Below are 17,837 nucleotides of genomic sequence, written 5' to 3'. Positions count from 1 at the left end.
ATCACAATGGTATAACAGACACCTCGTATTAAATACGTGTACGTGTGCATATATAATTGTATTAATATGTATTACTTTGCCACAAATTACAAGTTTTTTATATATGTATATACATATAAATTGAGTATTGTTGTAAATTGTAGAATTGCTGCCAGCTAGGTTACTCAGCTTAACATAGTTTGCATTAAGCCTTTTGCTTTCTGTCTGCTATAGGAAAAAAAATGAGTGTAGCACAGCATTAATGAGTGGCTGTGTTATTCTCTTCTTTTAGATCACTCCAGTTCCAGGCACTCATCCACTTTTAGTTTTTGTCAATCCTAAAAGTGGTGGGAAACAAGGAGAAAGGTAAGACTTATTCTCTCTCTCTCTCTTACTTTTTCTCTCTCTTCTAATTTCTGTAATATGTTTAGAAATTATTTTTAAGGCTTTGTATATGAAAAGACATCTGAAGGTGGAGTATTTTTTTTAACCTTGTGAATCACATTTTGACATCTCATTGCCCTGTTTAGAAGAGGTGCACACCAGCATACGGTTAGAAATTCTACAGTTAAAAAATAGAAGAGAGATCCAGTCTGGAGGTATATAAGTGAGAGGTAGATTTGAGAGCTGAGCTTATGTAGTCATAACCTATAAACAAGTTAATTAAATACTGTTTCACAGCTTTCAGTCCCCAGCTTAGTCTCAAGTTTGCTATCTGAATGAACTTAATACACACGAGGCATGTCATGTAATATTAGATATTCTCTGGCATAAAAGCAAATTTGAAACTTTTTCTCCATTCAAAGCTCCTATTTCCATTCACAAATTGCAGTCTGATTCTCTCCAGTTTGTTATGATGCGATTGTTACTGGTGCCGAACTGATCACAGAAGTTATCTGAATTTAAAAAGAAAAAAATAATCCCACTTCATTCACTAACACCATTACCTACAAGTGTCATTACACACTGAAGTACATAGCAGTAGGGGCATCCACCAGTGGATAGGCACTGTGAAGTATGAGAATCCCTTAAATTGGCTTAAATGCCACACAAAATAATGTTAGATTGCATAGATTAGTATGAAATCTAACTAATATTACCAAGTTGCACCCAGTATTTTTGTGTTAGCAGAAGTACATCAAAAGGTCAACAGAATAGTCATGTAGATATATCTCAAGTCATTTGCTAGCAGGACATATCATCTCATGCTTTGGTCTAAAACAGGATTCAAAAAAGTTAAAAAAAAGTAGTACTCTTCCACATATGGAATATCTTCTGAGAAGGAGTTGCCTTATGCCTTTTAGGTTTTATTGTTTCATGTCAACATTGTACAGTGTTAAAATAAAGATGTTAAGAATGCTTGTTGCCTTAAAGATCTCATCTCAGGGAAGAAAGCATTTTAAGGGTACAGTATGTTTGAATCCCTCCCTCACCCAAATTTTGTCAGCATTATATGTTGTGAAAAGTAATGTTATAGGACCTCTGAATACATAAATAGCTTTCAAACATGCACATTTGTGGTAATTTAAGTCAGGCTTTTTGATTATACCAATTCTGCAATTTGGTAGGTATCAGTAGGAGTAGAGGATAGGTTGTAACAAAAATGCAATTTCCAAAACAGGCTTGGGAGGTGGTGGGGGATGGGTAAAAAAAAAAAAAAAAAAAGCCACTAATTTTTGTAGATGAGAATTTCACTATCTTGATTCATTCAAACCAAAGTGATTTTTATGAGAACTATTTCCCAGTCTTTATTTAGGATTTTCTCTATTTGAGAGATTATGATGAACTGAGTTACGATTTCTAATTGACTTTCATTGAATACAGAAAGGTTATTGCAGATACTGTCAAGAGTCCAGTGTTCCCACAGTTCCCTGTATGAGGTTTTATGCCTTGCCATATGGTAACCCGACCCATTTTATTGCCCTTAGACTTATGGAGAGTGCATTCATCCATCTGACAACCAGTTGAATAGATGCACTCCCCCAAAAAGTGTACTCTTGCCTTTTCCTTTTGCATATTCGCTTCTCCTTCTGCCCCAACCGCTCCCCCCCCCCCCCCCCCCCAAAAAAAAAAAAATCTCTAAAAAGGAACTGAAAATAACTGATTATCTGAGCACTGCTTTAAGTTAAACAAAGTTAAATGCTTTCGTTACAGTTTATGAGTGTTGAAACAGAGGTGTGGTGGGAAAGGAACAAGTGGAAGGAATACATTCAGAACACAAAAATACTTTCTCAACAATCATATGTAGAATACCTTACTGATATTTTTTTAAAACATGAATTCTGTTAGAAAACCAGAGTTTTGCAAAAGGTATAGTGATAAATATCATCTTCTTCTTGTGTAGGTTTCTCTTTTAAAAACTAATGGTATGATTTTCAGTTATTACTGAAAAAATAGAGTACTATGAAAATAATCCAGTTGTACATTCTTCTAAATAGATTAATATTATTGCCCATCACCTGAAATGCAAGTGAATTTAAACAAGTTTACTTTGGACTTTAACAGTTTAGTACAATGTGTGATACCTATGTATGTGGTAAATTAGAACTGTAGTGTAATTTAATGATTATTAAGGAGAAAGTTGCAAATTAGAATTAAAGTTGATGAGCTTAATACTTTTACATACCACAAATAGATTTTAATTAAAAATGAGATTGGATAGGAGTTCAGCAAAGCCAGCCAGATGTCTTCCTCAGGATAAATCACATCGTAGCTTGTTTTCAGTGAATAAACATTTCTGAATGAACATTTCTGGGTTCATTTAGTCAGGAAAAAAAGAAAAAGAGTACATTCATTTCACCTGGTAGCTAACGTTCCTGTTTGCCAGAGTTTAAGATCTAACAAATTCAGATGGTAGCTTTCAATAATCTGTGAATACAATGGATGTACTTTGTACCTCACTGACAAAATAGTTGTTTTCAACAGAAAGAATATACAACTGGCAACTAGTTATGGAATGTAGTGTTTCTAAACACTGCTATTGTTATGGGTAATGCTTCTCACATAAGATAGCTAGCATCTAAATCATGCTGTTGTTTTGCCATACTCATTACTTTGTTTTCCCCTTCCCCATTTTCCAATTTATTTCCCTGACCAGCAGGTGAGTTTAAACAATTGTTTCCTTGACAAATGTGCGGTTGGATGCACTAGAGATCAACTTCCGTACACTGACGTTTCCTGCTGACTCTATGTTCAGTGTCTGTGCAGTACCGGCTAATGTTATCTTTGACCTTTGTTTTTTTCCAGTAACTTTAGTTCAGAGTAGTTCTTCCCTCTGCTCTGTGATTAATCTGGATTTCTAATCTTTCACTTACCATTGAGACGGTGTTTCAACAGAAGCAGTTTCAAATGATCTTTCTGAAATATTTTATATCTGGGAGAAATCACTAGTATTCTTTTGCTTTTGAGGTGGAGATCTTGGCTTCTTTGCTCTCTTTCTGAAATGTTGCATTCCCCACTTGGCACGGGGCACTGCCATGGCCAGATTTTTCTCCAGTGCAGTCAACTTTACTACCAATTCTGAATTACTAAATTACTAGTTTCTGTCCATTTCTTTTGTCTGTAAAGGAATGATCTTATTACTTCAGAAGGTAGCTCAGTCTAACTCAGCCCAAGCAGTGGTGTGCAGTCAGAAGTATTTTCTTCAGCAGCAAAGCTGTTCGTGAATAATCCCATGCCTCTTGGCCACTCTTGCTGTAATTTTTTACCACTTCAGCTATGCTAATGCAGCTGCTATAGAGTTCATATGAGATTCGGGCATAATTTAATGGGGAGGGGGAAAGAATGACAACAAATAATTTTTTCCATGGATTTGAATTTTAGCTTGAATTTGTTAGTTAATACAGATTAACCCTATGAACAGTTACAGAAGCATACCTGTTTGGTAAGCTATCATGAGTTCAGAGCAAGCTGGAGGCCATAGTGGCTAGTGACCATTGAATAAGCCAGCTTTGTTCATGATATTGCACTTCAACACAAAAAGCTGTGTTGTGGCATTACCTGCTGTGCTGCCTCATGGCTCTGTCTGAACAAATCTTCAGTCATGAGATAGCCATGTCCAGTTCCTTCCTTAAATACAGAAGCAACAAAACACATCTAGAGACAAGTCAGTATCAGTAGACCTTCAGTACTGCACGCATAAAACTGGAAGGCTAAATTACTGTCCATTTACCAGTCTTGAATGTGTCATGCTGTCAGATCTAGTTACTTTTTAGTATGGAGGCAAACTTTCGTAGACAGTTCCTTCTTCTTTAGTGTCACTGAAATGAGTGATAAAGTTATGAATTTTACACAGATTAGTGTACTTAAATGTGTTATAATAATTTCGAGCACAATGTGTCATTTGCAGTGAGTCATTATAGGGTGATTATCTGGTATTGATGTTCAGTTAGGACCAGTGGAAGGCACAGAACGATTCAAGAAGATTTCAGTGTCATCTCTTTATCACTGCAGGTGGACTTGCAGGTTTTGGCTAGAGATATCTTACTCCTTCACTATTAGGAAGGCTGATGTAGCATTTCAATGACACCTGACAACAGTACTGTGAGATTAGATAGTGGCTACTATGTTTTGTAGCACCTAACCTTCAGGCAAATAACTCTTGAGCCTTTAGAACTTCCTGACTGTCCTGTTCAAGAACTCCAGGTCAGATGCAGGGGTTAAATTAGCTGCCTCTTTGACCAATTTAAACCCCATGTCACTGAGAAGCAACTTACACGTGCTAACAAAAAAATTTAGAAAAGGATCTTTTTACATCAGTAAGACACTGCATATGGAATGGAAATGTACTGTGTTGTAAATCCACAGTCGAACATCTGATTTAGTTGTCATCACAACAGTTGATTATAGTGTGCATGCTGGCAATTGAAACCAGTCATTTCACACTGACTTTTTCTATCATCAATGGCTTCACGAGTAGGCTGTATTCAGTGTGTTTGAACATAATGCTTTATGAAGAAGCTGATCTGCTAAATAATTGAGAAGTTAAGAAAATGTTCCGATTTGGCAGTTTTATGGATAATTATAAATTTGCTTGTATTCAGTATTCTAACATCCTTGTCTTCCACCTAGCCTGATAAATTATGCATTTCTTCAATATACATATATATGTATCCCTATATGTGGGCACATAGATTGTGTCTAGACAGTTTAGTTTTCTTGAGTTTGAAACCATGTAGTCACTTTGAAATAAACTCAGCTCTTATTATCCTTCTATTTTACTTAAGGCAGTAAAAAGAAAGGAGAGAGATTCCAATGGGGAGGAAAAATAAGTTTTTTTAAAAAACATTAGGATATTAATTAGCTTGAGGGACATAAGCATTAAAATTAAAAGCAGATACATGAGTATATGATTCAAATCATTGTCATAGATCCCAGATATGTATTTATTCTTTCTAAGCTTAAACTCATATACTTCTATATAAGAAACCATGCAGGTACTGTGTGGTTATCAATGAAGAAAATTACATTTTTAGTCTTTTTACTGAAGAAAGTAAACATTTGTCATGCTTTTAGGACAAGGAAGCTCAAATTTGTAAAGCTGTATTCTTTGAATTATTCTACAGTATTAGGAGATATTTTATGGAATAGGACAATGTTTTTCCTGCTGTATCAATTCCCTTCTATTATTCAGACAATTTTCAATTAGGTGTACTTCAATTAAATTTACTTTATGTAAATTTAAACAACGGTTTTGAATCTTTTTCATTTTCTTCCTATTTGGATATAATCCGAAAGAGATGTAAGTTCTCAGTAACTGAATCTAACTCTAGTTGACAATAGATATCCTTTCTCAGAATGTTGTTCAAATTACAGGGATGTTTTTGGTGGATTTCAAAACTAATTTGTAATTCCACTTGTAATTTTGTGTTAATCTCTCATTTTCTATGAAGCTATTTTCATAGTAAATAAAGAGCTCTTCCAAATGAGCAATGCTTTTCTTATTCACCTTTTCTTGTGTCATTCTACCTCCTTGTCCTCTTTTTTACTTCTATGTATACAGCATTTGTATTGTAAATAGTTTATAGCACTTAATTTTATGCCCACAATACTCTGTACAAATTCTAATTGTTGTGTTCAAATTTATTTAATTAATTTTGTATAAATAAGATCCTGCAATTCAAACCCAGCCGTTAACTTCTTTAGTCCTTTGATTAGCAGTTTAAAAACAAAACCCACAAAACAAACAGGCAAAAACCACCACCAACAAAACAACAACAAAACAAAACCCCACATGTAAGTAATTTTCTTTTTCTGTCTCTTTGACCCCTTTAGAATTTATAGAAAATTTCAGTACCTTTTAAATCCTCGTCAAGTGTATAGTCTTGCTGGAAATGGACCAATGCCAGGGTAAGTCTACCGTTAATATTATTACCAGGAACTCATTTAATGAAATACTACATAATCAAATGAACGGACTGAGGCACATAGAGTATGCTTTGAATGTATCAGCACTATAGACTTCTGAATGGCTGCAGAAATTTACGGGTATTATTTTTTACATGTACAAATAAAACTGTGTATCATGGGTTTTACTGATAACCTTGCAGTATGCTGTAACAACTGTTATAAATGTCATTTTATTTGAAGCTTCTACTGATATCTCAGCAACCTGACTTATCTGCAGTTTTCTTTTAAATGAAAACATTTGAGCATATGCATATGTTTTTGTGTAATACATACAGTATGAATATATATACATACATGCATATGCTTATTCTTTTGCATGTCAGATATGGAATGTTTTTTTCAGATTACCTTGACTGAGCTCTCCTTATCTAGCCCATAACATTTGGGATGAAGGGGTACAGAAAATGACTAAAATGCCTAGATTGTGTTGGCAGTGACATTTTATGGGGACTAAGTTTTGGTGAGTTTCAGAGATTCAGTGTTATCTGAATCAGTGTTGCAGTCAGTCAGCTAACATGCTTCTTCCATGACTCTTCAATTTTGCATTTACGTGCATGGAAAACAGTGACAGTATATCAAACATCAACTTTTGCCACTTGAAATTATCTCCTTTTAAAGTAGCATGTACCTTGATAGAAGAGAACAGCACTGATTGTCTCATCAAAATGTCTTTGTGTGTATGAGTTCAATGTTATTTAGTTATGTCATTGATAAATGAAATTTTACACCAATGAGAAAAGTTACTGAAGGATATGAGGAGATATGTTCAATATGAGGTTTATGCTATTGTTTTCATCTAGTGAATACCTAGTTTTTCCTTTTTTATTTTTTTAATCTTTGGATTTTAGTTTTGTTTTGTTTTTTAGTTGGAGGAAGTAAGAAATGGAAGTGGAAATCTACATGTTTTGTGCCTTGCAGTGTTGTATTTCAGTTCTCATCAGTGTATTTCTGAAAATAATGGGCTTTAACAATTTCTGTCTGTGCTGCTGATTGTAAAGCCAAATATACAGGAAATTATTATCAATTAAAGCCATTCTATTTTAGTTGTCCATTCATGCATTATGTTAGACTTAGGATGTGTTGATGAAAGGGAAAAGCGCTCCAACCTTTTTTGAAGTTAGAATTCTCAGTATACAGTGTACTACAGTGTGGTTAATGTGTAACCTGCAAAATGTTATAAAATCTGCTCAAAAAAAAAAAAAAAAAAAAACCAAAATAATGAGATGCCTGATTTCTTCCACTTTTCTAATTTTATCTTGTACAGAATGTTACTTATGTTTGCTTATTCAAACATTATTTGTGTTTTGTTACACTCATCTTGAGGCACATGGAAATTTTAAATGATCCAAAAAGTAAGTAGAGTAAAAAAAAAAATGTAGAAAGTTATTTCAGGAATTTAGAAGAAATTTTGTCTGACGCAGAATTAGTAACCAATATTGTTTTACATAGGGCATAATAGAAATGTCGTGCTAAGAGATTGAGAAGGCAACTTTTAAAACAAATGAAATACTTGATTTCAAATTAACCTGACTTCACTGGAACTTAAACAAACAAACAAAACCACCCACCAATTATTGGCTGCATTTCAGTCTATAACTGTTTTCTGGTTTTCATTATCTTGTGATAAAGGAAAATGTAGTTTGAGGAAGAAGCACAGGAGGGCAGTGTTAAGTTCAGACAGAAACCTGTACTGAAAGCAATTTAAACTCTAGACTTTTGAACCAGAACGGTGGTTTTAGGAAATATTTTCAATTTCTCTTCCTATTAAGAATCTAAACAGTTTTACTTCAGAGTCACTTTGAGGCAATTTCTAATTAATTTTCAAACAGAGATTTCATTTTATTAAACCCATTTTGGTATGTTTTTAATTCATTCCACAGAAGTGAATAATCCTAAGTTTCCAGTTTATCTCCTACCATCACTACTTGCCCCTGGCAATATTATGTACTCTGTATGTAATTTTTCCATTAAAGCATGCAGTTGAATACACTGTATATTTAACTTACCAATCTTTGTTTCCCTTTCTGTGGGGACTGGATTGCCTTGTAAAATCTGCCCATACATCTGTCCACTCATGTGTCCATCTCTGTGATGCCAGCTATGCTGGACTGTCAGTCAAAATGTTACATTTATTTAGCATTGTCATTTGCATGGAATAGAGAGGGAGACAGAGAGGGGGAGACTGTACAACACAGAGGTAAATGAAAGCACATTAATTGTACAAATTACTATAATGGAATGGAAAGGAATAAATGTGTATTTATTTTAAAGCATTTATGATTACTGTAATATGTTTTAATTGAGTTCATTTTGAGCTTTTTTTTCTTAGACATGTATACTCAACTTATAAAATGTTTATATGATTAGGGTAGAATTTACATGTTTTCTGTCTGTTTTAACCCACAAAATAGTTATTTAGGATGCTGTCTTTCTAATGATGTTCTGTCAATGACTGAGAAGATAGCAACTCTATCTTGAGTTCCAAACATCTGTGGTTACTCCGAATTAATATTTCCAGTTCCCTTTAGTTGAAAATGCAGATAATGGAGAAAAACAAGAGCACCTAGGCATCCTGTAAAAATCCTAAATCTTAGGTGTACTGTGAAACTACTGTATTTTGTGAAAATGTCAACGACTCAGTAATTCTGGGTCATTCATTATTCCTTTTTAATGGGATAGCCATGCTCTCTCACAGCAGTGTGTTGGAATAAAGGGTTCCTTTGCACACTGAAGCTGGAACAGGTTTAAAACAGTCCTTGCTCAGACGAAGAAGGGGTGCTAGTGGAGTCCCATGTTTATGTATCTTTGAAAACTGGAATTAGTGCTTCCTACTTTCCCTTTCAAAATTATTCATTAAAAATTAAAATAAAAACTAAATTAATGTTTTGGAGCATCAGATATTGTGCATTCTCCAATAAACGTGCTGATGGGTAGCAGGTCAACAGAAAAAATATTTTGAACAAGCTGACAGGAAATTTAGTATTGCCATCTGAATGTCCAATTACAGAAGTGGATGTGTCACCTAGTTTCGTAACAGATGTGATGATACTTGGAGAACTGCAGGGACAGCAGCAAAGATGCTTCTTGTAGCTTCTTAGCATGTTTAAGCTAAGGTTTTCAGTGCTCTTTATGTCAAGACTCATATGCATAATCTCTATAAAAATATGTCCACGATGCAAATAAATCACAATGGTGCCAACTCGCTGGCATTGATTCTTTTGCAACAATGGAAGTTAACCTGCTGCAATGCCTGAAAATTGAGAAGCTCTCAGCCAAAGGGCAACAATATATATTTAACACTGATATCATAATTAATGGTTTAGACATTCTTTATTTGGGAGCAGAGAGTTTCGGGTGAGCTGGAGAAAACTGTAAATTCTGCAGCTGAACACATGCATAAAAGGTACTCCACGGTTACAGACTGCCACAGTTAACAAAGTGACATGAAAATTGCCAGGCTGATACATTGTGTAATTTGTGCCTAGCACCTGTGTTTTTAGCCTTGAAAAGAGTTTCCCTGTTTGGTTGTTACATCTCTATAGGAGTCTTCTACTTCTGACAACAACTGTTATTGTGGGTTTAATGGTCTTCAAGAATCTGAAATTCAGTTATTGTTCACCTCACAGAGAGGTAAATAATAGCTGGATGAATAGCAGCCAGCCACAGACCCACATGGCTCTGTAGAGAGGTCACCATTTCCCAAAGGCTTTGTCCCTCTGAAAAGGCTCCTGTTCCCTTAAGTCTATTATTTAAAATGTCTAATTTATGTTATTTTTATACACTATAATAGAAATTATATCTACTAAAGTTGTATTTCTTTGTAACTCCCTTAACCATTTAATTTGGAGAGCGTGTATTTTTTGAATTCTATCCACAATTTTACATCAGCAGGCCCTTTTAAACCTTAAATTCTGTCCACTTAAAAGATGCCCAGGACAACCAAGCTGAATTCCTACAGCTTGCTGTGTAATTTAGCTGGGAATCTACAGCACCTGGGCCTTTGTAACTTCACAAAGCAATAGGCCTATTTTGAAAATTACACTATTTTCCCTGATTATTGGAATTGATTGCTAGAGTATTTCTTTGCTGTTTGAACATTGGGAATTTACAGGGTATTGTGAGAAGACATATACACCAATAATACTTTGGGAAGGTAACAACTGTGTAGTTATTTTCTCCTGAACAAAACCTTGGACCTGATTCATATTTCTTTGAAGGAATTATATATATATATATTTTTTCCCAAAAGACAAAGCAAGCCAGGGTGGTTTAGTTGTTGTCTGATGATTAACTCTAAGTTATGACTGTTCACCATAAATCAGTAGAACTCAGTAGGTCTTCACATGGGAAACATACTCTTTGGCTTTAGCTATTTAACTATGTTTTTTACCCATAAAAGGTAGTAATATCTTTAATATGCATAGCACAATCTTCAAATATTCTAAATATCACCAGTTTCCAGTCTAGACTACTAAAGCTATGATCCAGAATAATTCACCCCTCTCTTAACCATTATAATTTTTCTGTGGTGAGTCTACCACAGCCTGTTGTCCAAAATCCATTTTAAAAGCCTTTGCTAGATCTTTAGTGTCCTTATTACATAAGTCGCCTTAAAAGTAATGTATCCTATTTTTTTTCCATGGAAACTACAACAGTTACAAAGAGCATAGTAACACTATTTGATAGAGCAAATTCTCAGCTACAAAACACTCTTTTTCACCATGGTTACCACCGTTTTCTATGCATTTTCACCAGTGATGAACAAGAGCCTGCATGCCACGCTCATAAAAACCTCTACTGTTGCCACTGCTGAAACACACCACCCACCACCTCACTGTGATCACATCCACTGTTTGGTCTCCATAAACATTCAGCAAGTATTGATGAATGTCAATGGGTGCAAATTTTTACACATGGAGGAATTCAGTTCCACACCTTTGCTTCATACACACTTCCTTGTAAGACGCCATTCTGTCCAACTGCTGTTCTGTTGCCATCTGCCACACAGCAACAAAGTGTAGTGGAATATTGGTGGGAAGGTTTAACCTCTACTACCATCCCACCAGCATGTGCCTCTGACCTCTATGTGCCAACATAATAAAATAGGAGGCATTATTTTTGATGTATTTCTCATAGTTTGCTGTCCTCCCTTTGCCTTCTTGAAGGGGTTCCCTTTTCTCAGTCATTTCATAATAAGCTTTTGAATACCACTTTTAAGTTACTTCTAAAATTCACTGTACCTATGCCATCCAGTATCTTTACTCCATCTGCTACCCAGCATATATTGATTCACCTCCCACAAGTGCTTCTTTCCTGGAGCATATCTCTCAAACTGATGAGGCTGCTATCCATCTTGTGGGTATTATACAGATAAAGAAAAATTCAGTCTAGCAAAGAGCATAAGTTTGACAATATAGTTATTGTTCAATATCCATGATGAATAATTTGGGACTATCTATTGACTATATTGCTATATTATGAAAATATTTTGATATACATCTTAAGCAACAGTGAAGGATAACCTTTCATGGTATTTTTGAGTGCAAAGTAGGGACTGATGTCTTCAGTGTGGATTACCTGACATAAATTCTTAAATTACTTTTCTGGTAAAATTTCCTCTGTAATCACAAAGTCTCGTAATGATCCCATGTGATCACATATTGCTGGATGGGGATATATATATATATATTTCTAAATATTCCATCATCTTTAAATTGCCAGCCACCTTTATCTTAGGAAATTATTAACTGAAAACAAGATTTTCAGCTGCAAAATACCTATATGCCATTTAACTTTTGCAAACATTAAAATGCCATTCAGAGAGAGGAATATTTGGCCCCATATTATGATAACCTAGATTCACTGACACTATTTTATTTTTTTTTTTGCAGCAATTTACTGCAATTACTGTGTCATGAATAATGTCAGCATCATATACACAGCACTGTCACTGAGCATTGTAATGAGGATAAAGTGTGTGGTGTTGTCCAGTTACATGGCCAGCTCTGCTTGTCAGTCTAGAAAAGGAAAAACTGTGTTTAGCTTTTATTCATATAGTCAAGTAAATAACCATTTGTCAGGGATTGTGTTTGTTTTGTTTGGTAAAATGGCAGCAATATGGTCAGTATAATAAAGGAGTAAACATTGTAACAGCGTAATTGCTTTGCCTTTCAACTTGGTGCTTTCATCTGGAAATTGGTAGATTAAACCCAACATTGTGAATTCACAAATGGACAAAGTTTCCTAGTTACAGACTTCACCTGGAAGTGTGAGATGTCTAACAAATTAGTCTAAATCCATTAACAAAGGTTTAGTAGGCTCTCATTTTCTTTGAGCTGGTGGTGTTTGGGGTGGATGTTTACCTTCCATTCACTTCCATTCACACACAGTGTAAGTTCTCTTCCAATACTAGTTCACTCACCATATTGATAGTAAAGTTACAGATGCCATTCAAGACAATTTTGATAAGATTACTTTGATTTATGTCACACTTAAAAAAAAATATTTAAAACTTTCAAGTTTTACATCTGCAAATTGTGAATATATACAATCTGTATTGAGTCAATATTATGTTATTATCTCAAAACCTTTAAAGCCAGTGTGAATGGGGCAGGAGTTCCTAAAAACAAAAAGGGATCTATATCACTTAAATATGAGATTCAGGTGTACAGAGTTAAGTCCTTTAATGTTGCTGTTTGTTTCAAAAATCTAAAACTGAGATGAAAATACCAATCTATTTCTAGGTTTTCTTGCTCAGTCTTAAAATTGGTCCTATTTACTGTAATAGTTGTTAACACTGGCCTAAGAACTGTGTGTATCCTTCTGAAATTTGTGGAACGTGTACAGTTGTGAGGTACTGTAAAAATTAGGGAGCAGCAGTTAATGCTACAAGAATTTCACCATTAGAAAGGAATTAGATGCTCTTGTCAATTTTGGTGATAGAAAACCACAGGTAACCACATGTCTCCTGTAAACAAAATCTGGGGATTGTTTATTTCCACTCAGTAGAAGAGAAATGGAGTCATCTAAAAATTTACCTGGCAAATGTGCTGCTGTTTTAAGGCCTTAGAATGCAACCATTCATTTCTGTTATCTTTCTGTGTTCCATTTTAGTTATGTCTTTTTATCTTTTATTCCCAAATATATCAGGAGTGTCATGTGTCCTGTGGAAGATGTCAGCAGGAGAAGTTCTGCTCATCCTTCTTGCTGCTTATTCGCAAGTGGCATTGCTTGGGATACAGTCTGTATCAGTACAATGTTCCTATGTGCCATTCTAGCTCTGCTATTTGCTATTGTTTGACTATTTGAATTTCTCATGTAGGAAAGCTTTTTACTATAATATCTGTAAAAATAATGTCTATATAAAATAATATCTAAATATTATCTACAAAAAAAAATGGAGAATTTTCTTATAATGTAGAGATAAAACTTTTGGTGAAACAGACCTTTTGCAAGCCAATCTTGACAGTAAAGACTGAAGCAAGGAAGATGTTCAGTAACTGCTTTCTCAGTGACCTCTGTGGGCCCACATTTTCCCTAGCCTTGCTTTTGCTATTGACATAAAGAAGCCCTTCTTGTTTACGTGGCAGTATACTTATATAATCTCTGTTTATGTATACAGATATTTAATATGAGGAATATTACACCTTATATTTGTTTTGTATAGTTTTATTTCTGTATTTTTTATATAGCACATATATTGCTTTTACATTTAGACATATAAAAAGACGTTTGCGTTTAATGCTGTACTATGAAATGAATTGTTTAGGAAATTAACTGCGTATGCAAACAAAATGCACCAGGGGAAATATGAATGAATTGTATTGAGAATTTTTTTTTTACAATCTTGTCAAATTCTTCAGTCCTCCACTTTTTCTTGTGAAATTATATTCTTCTTGATGAAGATTAAGTATACAATCAACAGGAAAAGATTACTTGTTAGTCATAGGGAGAGGATGCCTGCTTATTAAAAGGGCAGCTGAGATTTAAGTTGATGTTCCGCCTATTTGTATTAAAATAAACATCAACCCAATGTTTCTGTGTTGTGGGTTTTTTTTATATTTTTTATATTTTTTTTCTTATTTTCTTTATTTGTGAGATGATTTTTGTTATTCTTGTTGTTTATTTGTCTGTATGTATGTTATTTTTTCCCCCAGGCTTTCTTTTTGAATTTAGTACACATGGAAAGTGCTTAACTATTAATAGAAATTAGTACCCTACACTCACCTCTGGGCTATAATTTCATTTTAAATTAATCTGAAATACTTTCAGTACTGGAAGTAGCCTAACTAGATCTGCTAATTTTCTAAATATGCAACACATAAAGTCAAAGTGGGAATGCTGGTGATGGGAGGCATTTATCTTTTAGCCAATTCTTACGAAGTGATGAGGAAGCATACCTGTGGGCCCTCTGCTCACTATTGTAGTGATGGAGTGTGACTTCCAGCACAGGGTCTTCCACCACACATGCTTATTAGAAGATATATTCTCTAAGAGTAACAAGCCACATTTGGCATGTGACATTTTGGATCAGAAAAGATCCTGTAGCAGTTGTCCTTCAGACGTGTGTAGTAGAATATAAAAGGTGAGAAGAGCAAAGCTGAGTTTGATACAATGTGAGTAAGCATCCTTGAAATGTTGTACTTGACACTTCTTATTGGGTAAGAGCTCTTCTGAGTTAAGAAAATTAGAGGGAGTGGGACGACAATTTGATGGACTTTCTACTTTTGGTCACCCTGAAATTCTGGTCTGGAACTAGTTAAAAAAAGTTGTCCTGTGATATTCTACATCTTAGGTAACTTTTTTTTTTTTTTTTTTAACTATTGGACTGTCCTTTCTGTCTCACACACTCTTCTTTTTCTCTGTAGTTTTTCATTTGATCTTGATTTTATAAAGAAGCCTGAAAAGAATATATAACTTTTTAGAGACAAAAGCACTATTCTGTGTGCTGCACTAAAGCTTCATATGGAAAATAGCTTGATTTAAATATTGTTTGTTATTCTGTAGATTTATTTGCATTTAAGAATTTTTGCTCATTGTAATGATTGTGCATTTACTAGGAGACTGCAAATTGGAAATGTAATCTGATCACCAGCATACAGACTATTCATTAAGATGCCTTTGAAACTAACAAATATAATGTGTGTTGAAATACATACCCACACGTATGTAATAATTCAGTAAAATGATTGTAAAGTTTCTGTCTAGTCATAATCTATGCATAATTTCAGCATATGTCAAAAGCTATCATCAAAAAATGTTTTAAATTAAGAATATTTCAACTTAGAAGGGTTTTAATATATGCTCACTTTTCAGCATTATGGAACATTGGTATTGCACGAAGTGGATAATGATGCCGTGGTACTGTTTGGCACTCAATGGATGTGAAAGCAGAAATAGCTGGGGAAATGTTATCAAAGATATTGCACTTATAAAATAGTTTGTAGGATGATATAGTGGATGCATTCAATCTGTTGCTTGCACATTTTCTATTAAACCACAGTGATTTTTTTTTAATTAACCACAAAATGCTCAGGTTTTATGTATTAGTGTGCTATCAGAAATATGTCATTTTCATATGCTTTTGTAGACAGTACCTCACAAGAGGTGACTAGTATATTTGGCCACCTTAGACTTTTCTTTCTTGAGAGACTACATATCCATTTACTGCTCATTAAGCAGAAAAAGTTTCTTGGCAATAGTTTGAAGCAAGGTTTGAACTGAGACAATGATTTGGATTAGCCATTAGGTCTAGCCCATTTCTAATATTGGTGCTCCATAATAACACTTGAATTAATTTCTTATTAAATTCATCAGATAATTCATTGTTGGATGGTATTTGTCTTCTTTTTAAAAAATGAGTGCATGGTCAGAGTTGATTATTATTACAGAAGTTAGTTTGTCAGGTACTAGTAAATGAAATGTCTTAAGCCGTAAAATGTATGCACAGTGCATTTATGTTTATTAAATAGATATCTTCATTTACTGTTTTTAGGTTAAATTTTTTCCGAGATGTTCCTGAGTTCAGAGTACTAGCATGTGGTGGAGATGGAACAGTAGGCTGGATTTTGGATTGCATAGGTAATCAACTTAGCTTACATATTTTTGCTGGATTCTTATATTTTACATTTATTGCTCTTACCTATTTACCAGCATATGGATTCAACTATTTCATACCATATGTTGTTCATCTACATTTTTGAAATATCATAATTTGAGACATGATCATTTTAAAGGATATTCAAATCACAGAAGATATTCAAATCCCTAGATGAGTCCAATGTTTCTAGTTCTGAAAAATATCACAGAAGACAAGAAATTTGAATCAAACTGTTTTCATTTTCAGTTCTAAATCTATTCCCTATCGCATCAGCTGAATTCATCAAATCCCTGAATCAGATCAGCTATGAAATTTCTATTTACATTCCATTATCCCATAATAGAGATAATGAAATAACAGTCCTTTGAACAGAACTGCTACGACAGTCATGTAGATGCGTAAGCTGCGGGGTATGTACATCATTTCAGATAGAGTTCTTTCAGTTTGTTGGTCATAAAGGCGTCTGTTCAAATAATTAGAAAGTCTCAGAGTTTAAGATGTTACAGATTTAAACTTTCCTGTGCTTATTAGGGAACATATCTCTCACACCACAGATGTGTTTATTTGGCATTAGAGAGGCTGTAGAGAAAATAATGGAAATGTAGGACAGTGGAAATGAGAAAGGAGATGGACAACCAAAAGACTTGACTGAATGTTTGGATGAGGAGTATTAAAAATGATGGGCTCTTTTGTGAGAACTGTAGACCAGAAAAGCTATATAAAAAGCATGTCAGGAAGGAATGGATGATAGCAAATGCATATTTATGATCTTAGGAAAGGAGGGATGTAAAATGTCCTTTTGAAAATACAAGCTCTCCATTGTAATGCTCAAATAGCTTTCAAAATTGTAAATCAATGGACAACTTTTAATTCTTTGTCCTTGTGATAACAATAATGTAAATTAGGATTGAAGATTGTACATTGACTAGGGAATGGGCTGCACAATGGAATGACTCAATTAAATGCTTGTTGAGTCAGCATGATTCCATATACAAAATACATATCTATCTTTCACTGAAACAAAGTGTAACATGGTTACTGTATTGGTATCAAACTATTAGATTTTTGTTCCTTAGGTATGTTTTTTCCTTTTTTATTCACAGAGAAAGCAAACTTGCTTAAGCATCCTCCAGTTGCAATTCTGCCTCTTGGGACTGGCAATGATTTAGCACGGTGTCTGAGATGGGGAGGAGGTAAATACAAATTAAAATACCTTGTATTATGTAATTAAAAACAAACAAAAAAAACTTTTGCATCAAAATCTACTCTTAACATTTGGATGTCTCATTTATGATGTATGTAAAGAACCATTAGCATCTTTCCTCTTTTTGGAACTAGCTTTCTGTAAATG

At 34.3% G+C, this 17,837-nt stretch overlaps 1 protein-coding gene across 7 annotated transcripts in view; it reads left to right on the top strand.

Annotated features, from left to right (window-relative positions):
* The window catches only part of DGKB (diacylglycerol kinase beta), a 347,802-nt gene that overhangs the window by 126,072 nt on the left and 203,893 nt on the right, over positions 1 to 17,837 (top strand). For all 7 annotated transcript variants that reach the window (XM_021388186.1, XM_021388187.1, XM_021388184.1 and 4 more), the window contains 4 exons: positions 272 to 345; positions 6,253 to 6,327; positions 16,382 to 16,467; positions 17,590 to 17,679. In XM_021388186.1, coding sequence (XP_021243861.1) covers positions 272 to 345; positions 6,253 to 6,327; positions 16,382 to 16,467; positions 17,590 to 17,679 — 325 coding nt within the window. The remainder of the gene's footprint in view (positions 1 to 271; positions 346 to 6,252; positions 6,328 to 16,381; positions 16,468 to 17,589; positions 17,680 to 17,837) is intronic.

This window comes from Numida meleagris, chromosome 2 (assembly GCF_002078875.1).
Source record: "Numida meleagris isolate 19003 breed g44 Domestic line chromosome 2, NumMel1.0, whole genome shotgun sequence".
Lineage (NCBI taxonomy): Eukaryota > Metazoa > Chordata > Aves > Galliformes > Numididae > Numida > Numida meleagris.
Note: the sequence above shows the minus strand (reverse complement) of the source record. Positions and strands in the feature narration are given on the sequence as shown.